Source organism: Mycteria americana, chromosome 7 (genome assembly GCF_035582795.1).
Source record: "Mycteria americana isolate JAX WOST 10 ecotype Jacksonville Zoo and Gardens chromosome 7, USCA_MyAme_1.0, whole genome shotgun sequence".
Lineage (NCBI taxonomy): Eukaryota > Metazoa > Chordata > Aves > Ciconiiformes > Ciconiidae > Mycteria > Mycteria americana.
Window position 1 is genome coordinate 56,670,276 of NC_134371.1, and position 14,633 is coordinate 56,684,908.

Sequence of the window (14,633 nt, forward strand, 5' to 3'; positions counted from 1 at the left end):
GGAAGGAAGCAGTCTCCTGTGCCCTCCAGATAGTGCAGCCCTAAACCAAATTCTGTGTGTATTCAACATACATTAAAATGTCAATAGGCATGTGACTACAGGAGTATTTTTCACAGCATTATTAAAATGAGAATAACAAAAACACTACAGTGACACACAGAACTCTAGAAATTGTAAACAGACAGTAGCCACAGGTGAGTCCAATCACTGTCTTCATGTGGGGAGCGACAGGTAACACCAGGGGAAGTGTAAGATGTGCTTTGTTTTGTGCCCTCATGTTCCCAGTCAGACAAGATCGCTGATGAGGAAGAGAAAACAACTCCCTCCCGCCCGGGTTACTGGCATCTCTACCTGATATGATGTTCCTGCAAGCACTGGCATTGAGGATACGTAGTTTTAAGGCTATTGCTGACCTGGAGCTGTTTTTGCACCATTAAGAGATGTTCGTGTGGGTGGCTCTCTGTAACAAGCACTATCAATAACAGATTTTGCAGTTCAATTTCTGCCAGATGCATTTACATATTATCTGCTTTTGTTTGCTTCTAAAGTTTTGTCCTGGTTTCGGCTGGGATAGAGTTAATTTTCTTTCCAGTCATGGCTAAACCATGACAAGTTTACATAGTAATAATCTACGTAGGTGGTGAACTAAACATCGCTAAGAGACAGAACTGAGGAGAGGGTCATGATGACTAAAACCATAACTGCTTGGTAGAGTTGATGATTCCAGGGTGTCTTAATTGGCAATCCATATTACAATTTCTGCTAAATTCATGTCTGATGCAACTCTTTGGACTATGTAAGAGATACCAGGGAAAGACTTGGGTCTACCATCTGCTGGTGGTTTTGGTTTTTATTTCCCCCCCCCATTTATTTATACTTTATCAGGTTGCTATAAAAACAAAAACAAAAAAACCCCAAAAACAAAAAACAGAAAGGGATTATACTCTTGCTACCGTAGAATGTTACATGTATATATGCAGCATGTTCTCTGGCATATACACTTTATGGTCTTTTGAAAATACCTGTCTGTAAAAGATACATGCAACCAAATAGATTTACAGCTGCTGAGAGAATCTTAATTTTTTTATTTTTATTTTACACAGCTGACATCTCACTCTTAACATTGCGTCATTGTTGATAATATAATTTAACTAAGCCTCAGTCATCACCAGCACTGGCCTACCTTGACACACCAGTCACTTTTAAAGGTGCTTGTGTGCAAGTATTTGATTAACTGTCACTTAACTACCAAGACAAGAGGAGTATGTATCCTTAGCTAGAAACGTTAATATGAAATATGGTGCTGTAAACTTAAAGGTCAGGCTGAAAATGAATACTCATGCATAATGTATCTTAAGCGATAAAAGCCATAATGGTTATACAATTTTAATATGGCCAAGCATCTTAAGGCCTTTTTTTCTTGAACTAAGACACCAGTTTCCTTGGGGAAGCATGGCTCCTTTCTAGGCTATATTCAAGGAAGGTCAGGAAATTACAGAATCACGGAATTGTATAGGTTGGAAAAGACCTTTAAGATCATCGAGTCCAACTGTAAACCGAACACTACCAAGACCACCATTATACCATGTCCCTAAGCACCTCATCCAAACGTCTTTTAAATACCTCCAGGGATGGCGACTCAACCACTTCCCTGGGCAGCCTCTTCCAACGCTTGACAACCCTTTCGGTGAAGTAAAATTTCCTAATATCCAGTCTAAACCTCCCCTGGCGCAACTTGAGGCCATTTCCTCTCATTCTATCACTTGTTACCTGGGAGAAGAGACCGACCCCCACCTCTCTGCAACCTCCTTTCAGGTAGCTGTAGAGAGCGATAAGGTCTCCCCTCAGCCTCCTTTTCTCCGGGCTAAACAGCCCCAGTTCCCTCAGCCGCTCCTCATCAGACTTCTGCTCTAGACCCTTCACCAGCTTCGTTGCCCTTCTCTGGACACGCTCCAGCACCTCAATGTCTCTCTTGTAGTGAGGGGCCCAAAACTGAACACCATATTCAAGGTGTGGCCTCACCAGTGCTGAGTACAGGGGCAAGAATTGAAAATGTGTCTCTTCTTTCTTGGTTCAGTGAAAACTACAAACTCATAACCATCTATCACTGAACAGTATACAGACTTCTCTACCCTTCTCAAATTGCCTAAAGACAAACCTACCAGAAACAAATTGAAGTAAATGGTTACTCTCAGGACAAGATAAAGTAATGAGGGGACATATAAGAGTACTTTTGATATCCCTGGTGCAGTATGAATAAACATGAGTAGTTTGCTATTCTCCAGCTCAGTTTGTTGGAGGGAGCATATCTTGCTGAGTTTGGACTAAATCTTGCTAAAACAGGTCTTCTAGGGGAGGACAACAGGCTTGCTAACTAATCGCTAGTATGTGTGGCAGCAGAAGCGTACCAAATAGCCACTTTGCAAGGTACTGGGAGTTAGTAATCCTGGTGGTAGGCAAAGCTACTGACAAGGCTAAAGCCAAGGGGAGAGTGTTAGAAAGAGTGGGTAATTCAAAACTCAGCTCAGGTTTTCTAAGCCCAAGTTTCAATCAGCAACATTTTATGTAAAACTTGTGGCAATATTCAGCTATCAAAGGAGAAACAAAATGTTGGCTTAAGGAAAAGAGGAGGATTGGTTAAAGCGTTTGGAAGCAAACATGTCCTGCTGCTTTCAGTGAGTCTGCAGGCTGCACATCTCATGCTCTGATAACAGCTGATCATAAGTAAGTTTCATTGCCTTTTGTGAGTTGCATTGTTTTTCCTTTGATAAGTTGGTACACTGAGAACTAGGCTATAAAAAAGATTAATACTTGTTTACTATTAGGAGGAAAGTCTTACAGTCTGAATTGTCCTAATTACTTTTGAAGGGATGCTCTACTCCACCAGATAATCTCAGCTCTTGGTTAGCTTAAAGCCTCTGTGTGCTTGTATGAATCTATTGCAAATGATCTGAGTAACACTATCAATTTCAAAAGGGGAAACTCAACAGTTAAAAAATTAAGAAAATGCATGAAAGCTCTACTGCCATGGAGAAATAGCTTGTAAGCACCTGATCTGAAAAGGTACCCTTAGGACTTAAAATATGCTTCCTCAATTTCAGTGCATGCATAAAGTTGAGGTAAGGGAAACCTGGTCATTTTCATGTGCCCTGTGTTTTCTTCAGGGGAAAAAACAGAAAGGATTTTATTAGGTACAGTCTGCACAATTAAAAAATAAATCAGTTGGAAGTTTTTATTAAATCCCCATTAACCAAACAATAAGCTCTCCAGGGAGGAGCAGGCTGCTGAAAAAAGAAACAGCAGATCAGCTAGAATGCATTCCCTTTTTTTGCTAGGCTTTGTATCTTGACACTGAAGGCATCATTCATAAAGATTTGGATTGCTAGGAACCCAAGAGGATCCAATGACACAGCACTGAGGGACGAGTTGAATTACTTGGTGGCTGCAGTTGTACAAGGGTATGCTGGCAGGAGCTACGCCTGCCAGGTCTGCCAGCCAGGGAGAATGACTCCCCTGCCCCTGGAGAGGTGCGGGGCTGTGCTCAGTCGCTTCCTTCACCCTGAGGCTGTACTTCTAAATATTTTGCTGTATTTTATGTCTTGTTTGTTGCTCCTAAGCTGAATTGCACAGGATTGGTCATGGAAAGCTGAGAGGGTATGGCTGTTACAGGCAGATCTGTGATTCCTACCACAGAAATGCACCCCAGAACCCAGGGCACCATGGCCGTAAGTGCCTCTGGTCCTATAAAACGTTTCAGTGTTCTGAGTCCGGGTGCATGTCACTTTCTCTGAAAGTGTGTTCATCCTTAAGTTTTCATGAATGCAAATGTCAAGAATTGCTTTTTCACAGTTCACTAAATTCATTTATACAATGAAACTAAATTGTACTGATCTGTCTAAATTTATCTGCACTTGATTTAACTTCCCATTACAAGGTAGCTATACCCCATCATGTGAGTTAATTAAGTCTGCTCCTTGGACCATTTGTGTTTTGGCAAATCAGCTAATGTATTTCCAATCCTTGCTTAAATCCGTTAATTATTTCAAATCCTGGTAGCAATTCTATTCAATATGGTTCATTGGCTCAAATATGCCCATACTCCTATTTTAACAACTATGGTATTTGCACTGTTCAACACTGACTGTCATAAAAGTAATCTAAGACTACCCTGTGAAACATGTTGCTTCTCTTAATAGCATGTTTAAGCTCAATAAAATAAAAATGTCTTTTTATGTTATGGAACATGCTCTGAAGCACTGTCTAGTAACTTAGTTAATACATGTTTCATATAAGCACTTGGGGAAGACAAATGCTTAGAAGATAAATTTCAAGTGGAATATAATAGAAATAATTTACTGAAGGACTGATTAGCATTAGCATGATTACATTTTAATTTTGCTTTCAGTAAGATGCTTCTAATACAAATTTTATTGCAACCTTACACTATTCAGTTTAATGACAGGTGGTTGCTCTTAGCAACAGTCTTAATATGTTGTAGAAGGCAACAATGAGAAAATTGTATTTTAATCTACAAAAATATTCAGTTGTTTTCTTTCAGCATATATCGTTACACGGTTGATTACAGCTGGATTTTACAGGTATAACTTATGAATTAGATTGATGTGGAAGCATGGAAATATTAGAAATACTATGTTTACATTAGCCACCAGGAACCAAAATATATTGCAATATCACTAATAAGATTAAAAGACAAAAAGTGAGATCAAGGCAATGCTGGAATTGCAACATCTAGAAAGTAAATATCTGGTCTCATAGGATCTCTAGCAATCCTGCTTCAAATCTCCTTACTATTATTGGTGCTCAGGTTAGGCACCAATTAGATGATTGTGGCATGGCTTCTGATAAAGCTTATAGCTCTCCAATTATTTTGGTGAGGAATTTATTAAGTAGATCAGACTTTCAAGGAACTTACTGGAATTCATCCAGAATCACAATGAATTTGTGCAAATTGTTTAGCTTTTGTCAGTTTGTTTGTCAGAGCTTGCACCTTTATGCCACTTCTTACCTCTTCTTGCTAGTCAGTACTTAGCTCATTTAATGAGGGAATCCACAGGTAATTATCAATACAATAGTATACAGTGGGAATGCCATTTTAGGTTTGGAATCAATCTCTTGCCTCTAGGAATAAGGCTAAGCACAAAAGTGGTAAGCGTGCCACTTAGAGAAAGCTAGTAGTCTTTATTCTTGTGTTCATCTTATCTTGAAGCTGACCACTAGAAACCTGTTTTTTTAGCTAATGCACTTTTTATCATTCTCAACGTCCCCACCCCACACCCTCCTCCCCGCCTTGACAATTGATCTTCATCTCATTTTGAACATTATCAAAAATAGCCTTATGGGTGGGGTTTGTAGAGTAGCTAGCTTGGAACCCCCTTTCAAATCTTCAAAATATAACCTAATCTTTCTGCCTGAAGCACTGCTCTTTGCAAATGTCTTGCTAGCAAAAAAAAGTAATCCCCCCTTTGTCAAAAAGAGATAATAGATATATTGCTACTACTAGACTTCATCGTGCTTCATCAATTCCTCCTTCCTTGGCAGCCCCCAGATGATTTTGTTCATGACAACAAATAACTGAAGCTACCCTATCTGCCAATTTATGGTAGATGAGTTTTCCCTTAAACAGAAGAGAGATCAGGTACACTATTTTCTCTACTACATATATCTATTCTTTGTTTTTTTATTAAAGCTAGTAAATTTTACAGGAAAATATTTCACCTAAATTTTCTTTTTCTTTTTGTTTCACAAGACATTTATGACCTCATCTACCTATATAACCCTCATGGTCTACTTGGAAGGCAGCCAGGGATGCCATCTGTAAAAAAAAAAAAAGTTGTGAAGTTACCAAGGAATATTTTCCTGTTCCCCTCAAGCAAAATATTTCTGACAGATGTCATGGATTTTCAATGCTTTGATTTTTAGCTTCAATTCTTTTGCAGTCCTTTGTCCCTCAAAGGCTTTTTCTTTGAAGACATTCAAGCCTCAGTAAGCACAAGTAACAAACATATAAATAAATAAAACCCCCAAACGCCTGACACATTCACACACAGTTTCAGAATTAGTACCAATTATTAGGGAGGAAGTATGATCATTAATCTCATAGGACTGTTTTTCTGGTGAACACAGGTATCATCTGGAACTGAAACAGCTGACAACTGGAATCAATCCACTTACAAAGTTTTTGTATTAATTTTATAGTTGTTTAGTGGACTATCCATAGTATTTTAAGGTGAGCTTGTAGATAAACAAGATGTTAGGTGGGTTGTATGAAGTTTCCAAGTGTAAAGAGATTTTTTTTGCCCTTGGTTGTGCAAATGTTTGAGGTCGGTCAAGACTTTGCTACAGTACAAACATCCATACTTGAGGAACATGAAAAAGGCATCCCATCAATGTCAAATGCAATATAAAAAAAGTGGTTCTTTAAATCTTACATTAACTCACCTGCTGCAGCCTCTTTGTTTGCAAATAGTTTATTGTCAACTGCTGAACTTATGTCAAAGAACACTTCTTCTTCATCTCTGTCTGCATCAAACTATTAAAAAAAAAAAAAAAGTTGGCAATCAGACAGTGCTTACTGCTTGGCTGAACATCAACATGCAAAATGACTTCTCACCCCAAGTCTTCTTGATAGGAACCTTTCTATTTTTCTGTGTGCTGTCCATTGCTTTACGTATGAATCATTTTAATTTTGACTGAAAACTAAACTAATTTTGTAAAACATTTTGCCTATTTTTAATAGCTTCTCTGGAACAGAAGCTACAGTAAAATTGACTTGCTCTCAGAGAACGAAGTTTCAAAGCAGAAAGTAAAACTAGTAATGCATATTACTTTTTCAACCATTGGATGGTTGAAAAAAATGACAGCGTAGAGACCAGAAATGTGATTACTTTATTGTCACTTCTTTTCAGAGATTAGCATCATTATTTATTTTGCAAGTGAAAAATTTTCAGCAGCTTCTGAATTGTCTGAAACCAATTTTTGTGACATGTTCTGTCTGACAGGTTCTTTTTATGGCTAGGTGACATGCTTGACAGTGGGTTTGTGTTTTTTCTTATAATATTTATCAAGCTTCATTCATTTAGATCATCACTCATTGAGGCTTTCCTTGGAAAAAAATTGGACATTTTGTTACTGTTGCTCTGGTTTTTTTCTTATTTCTTGAACTGAGGCCAGGTACATTACTATGGAAAAAGGGGAACACTGTAACCTCAAATTACAGGAGCAAGCAAGTAATGGTCACACAGTGCATGCCCCCCTGTATTACAGTTACTATTTTCAATCATTCTGTATCTTCAGTCTAATATGTTTTAGGATGCAGAATGAACCTCAGGGCAAAAAGCATTACACTAGTGATTGCAAGCTCATGAACTTCAGTGGGCTCTTTCTTCCAAGTCCAACACTGTTGAACACCTTTTCAGACATCTCACCAATACCTGCCTGTCTCATGGTAAAAATAATAGGCAGGAAAATCCTTGGAGAGAGAAGTTGAAACCCTACTAGGAACTTTGCTGCAGAAGCTAACATTTAGAGATGAAGTTGTTTTCCAAATATCAGTCTCAGAATACAGTATGATAATGAGTTAATTTTAGAGAGATACTGAATTGCTTGTCTAACACCCACCATTGCAAAATCAGTATCACTCTTTTCATTAGGCCTTATGATGACTTATGTATTATCTATATTACTTAAGCTGTTCTGTCACTGGTAATGAAATTTGCTTTCTTACGGAATTTTCCATCAGCGCCTCAAGGTAAACTCAGAGGCAAGTATCAGCCAAGAATAATTATTTAGAGTGGCAGATGTCAGAAATAGTTCAAAAATAGGGAAAGGACATCAAAGAGACAAAGAATTATTCTACAAACTGTGTCTGTGTGAACGAAAGAAAATGGAAGCTTGTGGGAGGCTGGAGTATAATAGAGAATGGCAACCATTGTAGAAAGTTTGCTGCCAACAAGCTTAACTCTCAACACCTGTCTGAGTGCTCAAATCTTAATTGGTATTAGTCCCGATTTAAATCTTTAAGGTCTTAATATTTAGCTTTATGCTTAGCTCAGCCCTGGAGTTCATTTCCATGATAGATGAGCCTACTATAATTATCAATACATGGAGTTTTCTGACTGGTTCTTGAAATGGAGTTTCTGTCTCTGACCCTGAGGACCACTCAGAAGTTCATCCTGTGATGCAGCACAATTGTCCATCTGTCTGGGCAGACGTTTATCTATTTTTGAGGAGTTCTTTTGCCATTCAGTGTTAATCAAAACTCAAACCATTATTTTTTATTTATAAAGCAGAAATTTGTGTTTTACCTATTAGAAGGATTACATCTTAACTTGTGTCAAAACCGAGGCTTGTGGAAGAATAGGTCTTAAATGAAGCTGTAGGGCTACTGTTGGACAATTTATTATCCATGCACAAAGAGAAGCTTTGGAATTTCCTTGTTCATAAGACAAGAGTATTGATCTCTGTGAATTCTTCTGCACTGGTCTGTCTCCGAGGAAGTGTGGGGATATACTTTGTTTCTGTTGTTTCTCAGCAAAAAATGTACGTGTTTCATTAGATATGCTAGGGGAGACATATAATGTGATGTTTGTGGGTATGTGTACACATAAAAACCAGTAAATTGTAATCAGGTTGTGTCTGATCATTACTGTGTAGGTCACACCATACTTGGAGAGATGACAGGCTTACTTTCTCATTAGTGGCATTCCTCTGAATAATCCACTTTACCATGAAAAAACACATGATCAATCTGAAAACGTTCTGAAGGTTCCAAGAATTTGAAACATCAACTTCCCCCATTCAAAGAACACCAGCTGTGCTTCAGTACTGTGAAAAATCTGGGCTTTGTAATAAAAGCCTATATTGTCACCCAAAGAAAACCAATTATTTGAAGCTTGCACATAGACTCAGTTTTCCCCTCACAAAATGAGAATTGTAATACCCTGAGCCACAGGAAGGCAAGGTAGCTTTCACAGAGAAAACATTTTTGAAAGAAACTAAGTAACCGTGTGAGTTCTGTACTTCATTGAATTGCTGAACATTTTAAAATTAAATCCTTTGATAATTATTGGAGGCTTGAATAAAACATAAAAGGTACTCAAACAACCCTATTCACAAATAACAAACAGCAGTAAAACTTGTATTTTTAGCAGAACATGTCTAAATCAATAGGTTGCTTTCCCTACTGAAAACAAATCCCTACTTCCTTCAAAATATAGCTCTTTGCAACTAAATTATCTACTGGTATCTTTATGGATGGCTCAGTTTAAAACATAGGCCTTGACTATAATTACAGAAATATAATTTTATTAAACAAGCCACTGAAAGCATTTGCAATACACAAGACACATTAACTGTACTGTTATCTGAATTGATATAATCTTTACCAGTGATGCAGGAAGAAGCAAAGTACCTCTACCCTGAGAGGTCAGTGGGGTTTGAGGTCTGAACTCACTCCACAGTGTTTCCCTCAATGAGGCACTAATGGGCTTTTTGTACTTGGGCTATCTAATGGGCTATCTCTGTTTTGTTGGGGCAGGAAGAGATGAGGAAGGACCTTAGGGGACAAAAGAATCACATTTCTTTAAGAAACCAGCCTAAATGTCTGAGCCAAGAAAGGTTTCACAAACCTTTCTGAAGTACATTTGGGGGCTATGCTTGGTAAGAATCTAGTAAAGTTCTTCCCCTGCCCAACACATACATGTGGAAGTTGCGGGGCAGCAATCTCCACATCACTTCTATGAGTGGTCCTGCTTCCAAGATTTATCTCCCTGTGACAAAGGAAAGTACGAGAGGCTTTTTCTACCTTTTCTCTCCTCAGTCAGTTCAATAATGGTGTTTCTGTGGGAGGAAGAGGTAATACAGCATCACTTGGGAGGATGTGAGTTTACCACACCCACACGCTGTAGTTACACCACACACTGTTCTGCTCCCACCTGGTTCAGGGGAACACATCCCAAGGATTAAAGAAGGAACAAGAACAGATCTCTGAAGTCTCCAAGGTTTCCTTTTAGTTGAGTTTCAGATAGTTTTGCTTTGCTCTGACATTATGACTTAGTAAAGAAATGACTCGTAGAAGTGATGTATGTCATGTACCTCAGTATATATTGAATTTTTTTTTTTTTTTTTAATGATGGCCGTCATAATGATGAATTTTCTGGAAAGTTTATCCCAGTTTCACATGAACATTGTTGAATTGGCGGATTTGATGCTGGCACAGTGTTATATATAAAAATGATGGAAAATATTTTCTAGATCTTCTGCGTTGTAAATAATTGTTCTAGGGAAAGCAGGTTGTACTTGCTGCTCTCAGAGAGAAAATGATTAGTGTTTCTAAACAAGCACCCAACAAATCCTAGCCAACAGAAGGAGCTTCACAGAAAAATTGTCCAAGTTATTGAACATTGTAGATCTCACTGGTCAATGATAATAAATGGAGGTTTGGTAGTACCGCGTATTAGTTAAGAAAAAAGTGCACAGCTCTTTCCTCACGTCTATCAGGGGCAAACACCAAGGAAATTGCAGTTAACTAGAATTCTGGGTGAGGGTGAAGTCATTCAACCTGGCACTGCCCCCTACGGACTGATTCACCCTCAGTGACACTGTTGGTCTTTGCAGGTGGTTTTTCCAAAATGACGGCCCCAAAACAGGGGGAGATCGTAATAGCCTTTCAAATTGGAGTACATGAAAACTAGAAAATCTGATTGCAGCAGACTCGCAGGGAATTCTTGTTTGTGCACTTTGAAATAAAGTTAGAAATGGAGAAAGCATAAAAAACCCCCCAAGCAAATAGGTGTAGTTAAATAGCATTTGCAACGGTAGATGAAAATGTCCTCTATTTTAGAACATAACAGATATCAATGAAAAGAAAACGAGCCATGTCCAAATTAAAATAACAACATTGAGCTAATTGCTCTATGGCATTATTCCCATACACCTGAAAATCAAATAGGATTACAGGAATTGGATGATGAATGCTCTATTTACTCTCTTTACAGGCAAAGACTCCAATAATAACTGCAATTCATAGATGTCTGAGTGTTTTCTCAGTCACTGAAACATGTCACTTGAAGAAATGCCCAAAATATTGTACGTTTAAAGGTACAGGTGATCTGATTATCAGACCCACTTGCTGCAAGCAAGATGGTATTCATACGTGCTCTTTTGACCTCTTCGTCTTGCCTCAGTGGGAAGTTATTTGTCAGTGGTCTTCAAGAGCAGGAGTGAGTACAGAGCGCTAAGCCCCTGACCATTGAAGTCAATGCTGGTCAGGAAAAAAGCCCAACAGAGTTGTTTTGAGTTGTTCTTTTAAGTCACGTCCTCAGGTATGGACCTTTCTGTGGTGTTTGATCTTTGGCTGTGGAAAACAGGCCATCAGACCTCCAGTCATATAAATAGGATAGGGGATTTTTTTTTTCTCAGACAAAGCAACTTCTGAAGGGGGATTTATAGTGAACACTGAACAGGAGTTGGGTTGTGCTGCTTAGTCAGAGGGTCTAATTAGATGTATGAACGGGAATGCTGAATGTAAGCCAAGTGACAACATAACACTGTGGTGTTTGGCACAGGAGTGATGGCTCCTGGATGCTCTGTGCAGTGCTAGTATCCACAGCTGATAAACTGGAGGGACTTCCAGATGGGCTATGAGAATGATTACTTGACTACCCTGTCTAATAAGGGAAGAATTAGGGCTGAGATCAGAGAAGACTGAAAAAAGAATGTTTCCTGTACCTTTCCATGGGAAAGAGAAATTTTAGAAGAAGTTATTACACCCAGCAGACAAAATTGTAAGATGCAAGGATGAAGAGCAAGTGAGACAAATTCAGAATTGAAGCAAGCAGCAAAATTTATTCTGATGCCAGTTTCTTTATTGCTTAATTAATCATAATTGGCAATGGATTCCCCAAGATTTGAAAATTTTAAAGATTGTTCCTAAAAAGAAAAATAGTAATACATTCAAATTCAGATAGGAATTAATTCAGAAAAGTCTGCAGTCTAAAAATTGTTCTACATAGCCATAGCTGTCACTTCTGGCTTTATAATCCATTAACCAGTTATATGTGGAAGTGAAACATAATCATTGCTTAGCAAGTGGACAAACCATCCATATATTATCAACTGCAGTGGGGGAATGATTTCTTTTTAAATAAAAAAAAAAAAAGGAGGGTAAGCCACAAAAAAGAGAAAATGGCTTCTTGTATCACAGTTATCCCATGCTTTTAAGAGAGATACCTAGTTTAGAAGTCAGATTGTACCACTGTCTTTGAAATGTTGATATTTTTTTGGTTGAAAAGGTGACAGTCTTTAGCTAGTAACATAAAGAGATTCCTAAGACTGAGCAAGTTATAATGCTTTTCAGGTGGAAGTGGCTACAATTATGACAAGAACAACTCACTATTTTTATTCAGACTGGTTTAGGCAGGGGTTTGCTCCTGAAGGAGTGAAAACAAATGAGAACTAGTTTTATTTTACCCTGGGAAGTACTAAAAGGTGAAGTGAGACACACACTTGAGTGTGTGGGTGCTGCTTTATGATTTTCGGACACCCACACAGAAATCCCTTTGTTATTGTTATTCCACCCCTACTTTGCTTCTCATAATAATTATAAGCTAATTGACTTGTGTAGTTACTTCTAGAGAACTGTGGAAAAAGCAAAAGAAAAAAAAAATCAGCAACATGGGAAAAAAGTAAGAAATATGTGAGGAAAAATATATAAGGTAGGATAAAAACCATTGGGAAAGGAGGACAGGAAAAAAGAGTTGAAGCCTTGTATAGGAAAAATAATAAGCAGAGGAACTGAGGAATGAAGCTGGAATGTGCAGACTGGGAGCTCAGGGAACATTTCCCTATTATAAAGTACTTTTAATGATACTCTTTTAAAAAAAAAAAACACAAACAAAAAAAACTCCAAAACACCACAAAATGGGGGGAGGGGACATAGGGGAGAGATGTTTCTCTGTAATCCATTCTCTAGTTCTAATATTTTCTATCTTATATATTAAATACTCTGAAATCTCAGATTAATTTTTTATACGATATTGTATCACATACAGAAGAAAAACTACAACTGAAATTACACTAGAGCTCACCAGTGATTTATAAAAAATTATGCAATTAGCAGAGGCCATAAATTGGTATCAGACAGAAATCTAGAAAAGAAACTGAATTGGAGATTTTATCACTATTATTAAAATCCTAAGGAATACTCTGGGTTATCTAAAATAAACCATTTAACACCTTATTTTTTACCACAGGAGTTCCACAGGGGATTCATAAATCACTGCAGATTCTCCATACTTCTATCATTAGAGTTTCTCAAGTTCCATTTGTCATCTGAGTGTCTATTGCTATGAGAGCTACTTGTAAACAAGCATGAGGGTGAACGCTTACCAGCCCTGAGTGGAGCTGACGGTTCTGTAGGGGCTGCTGCTAGCTTTTGTATATCCCAAACTAATTTACTCAAAATAGGTGCAATTTGAAGCCACTAGCTATGTAATTTTTGAACACATTAGGTGCATAGACAGAATCTAGTATGGTAAGAAAAAAATAAAATTAAATCATCAAATTCAAATAACATCTTCCAGTAACATTAGTGAGAATTGAAATGACCCTCAAAAAGAGTAAATACACAGTTATTATGGAAATTATCAGCTAATTTAACTGCCTTATACCACAAAATGTGAAAATACAAACATGCACACCCATGCACCCAAACCTGCTCTGCTCCTCTAGAAACAGAGATGGACCCTGAATAGATTTAGGGATTTTGTTATAGCTGAGATGAAATGCAAAAATTCTGTCAGATTCTGGCCTATTCCCACATTAGTACAAAAGAGGATATCTTGGGACACTTGTAGTTCAATTGCTAATCATCTCCCTTTTCTATTAATTTGGCAGTATATAAACAATGCAATTACTACAAGAGAGAGGCTTTGGGTTTTTTTGTTCTTAAAGTGATTTTCCGTTATTTCCTGCTAAACTCAAGAACTTAGTGCCATGGCACACAAGTGTGGAGATGTTCTGACAGTTTAATTCCCTTCACAGTAAAACTCTGTTAAGCCAGCATCCATACTTGTAATATGGAACAGTATGACACCAAGTAAATGGTATGTCTTATCTGAAGAAACAATTAACAGTAAGCAGAAGTAATAGCCTGTCTTTGTAGGTTTATGTGGAGTAATAGCTTTTGATAGGCAGAAAGAGGGAGAAGTCCTGTCTTTATGCTGTGATCATGTTGAGCAACACCCTGACTTATATCAGTTTTCAGCTGTTAAAAATGAGCGCCTCAGGCAATGTGGTGGCGAGAGTTGATAGGAAAGACACCATGCAATTATGGGCCCTTGTAGAGCAGAAAATGGGCAAATTGAAGGAGAGCTAGATTTGATTGGGGGTGAGGGGAGAAATCAATAATTTGGTGGCATGGTAGGTAGAAAATTAATGAACTGAGGGGAAAGCAATTACTTGTTTGGTAGGGAAGCTGATGGACGCAGGGAGTGGTGCCACAGAGTGGTTTTGGAACATACATACTTTTCGTAACACTAAGATGCAAAGCCTTTCTGTCTGAGCAGATGTTTAAGAGCACTGGCTGGTTAATTTTTTTCCCAATAAGGATATTC

General features: G+C 38.0%; 1 protein-coding gene across 2 annotated transcripts in view; it reads right to left on the reverse strand.

Moving 5' to 3' along the window:
• The window catches only part of AK5 (adenylate kinase 5), a 99,629-nt gene that overhangs the window by 42,838 nt on the left and 42,158 nt on the right, over positions 1–14,633 (reverse strand). For both annotated transcript variants that reach the window (XM_075508556.1, XM_075508557.1), the window contains exon 7: positions 6,460–6,550. In XM_075508556.1, the coding sequence (XP_075364671.1) occupies positions 6,460–6,550 (91 nt within the window). The remainder of the gene's footprint in view (positions 1–6,459; positions 6,551–14,633) is intronic.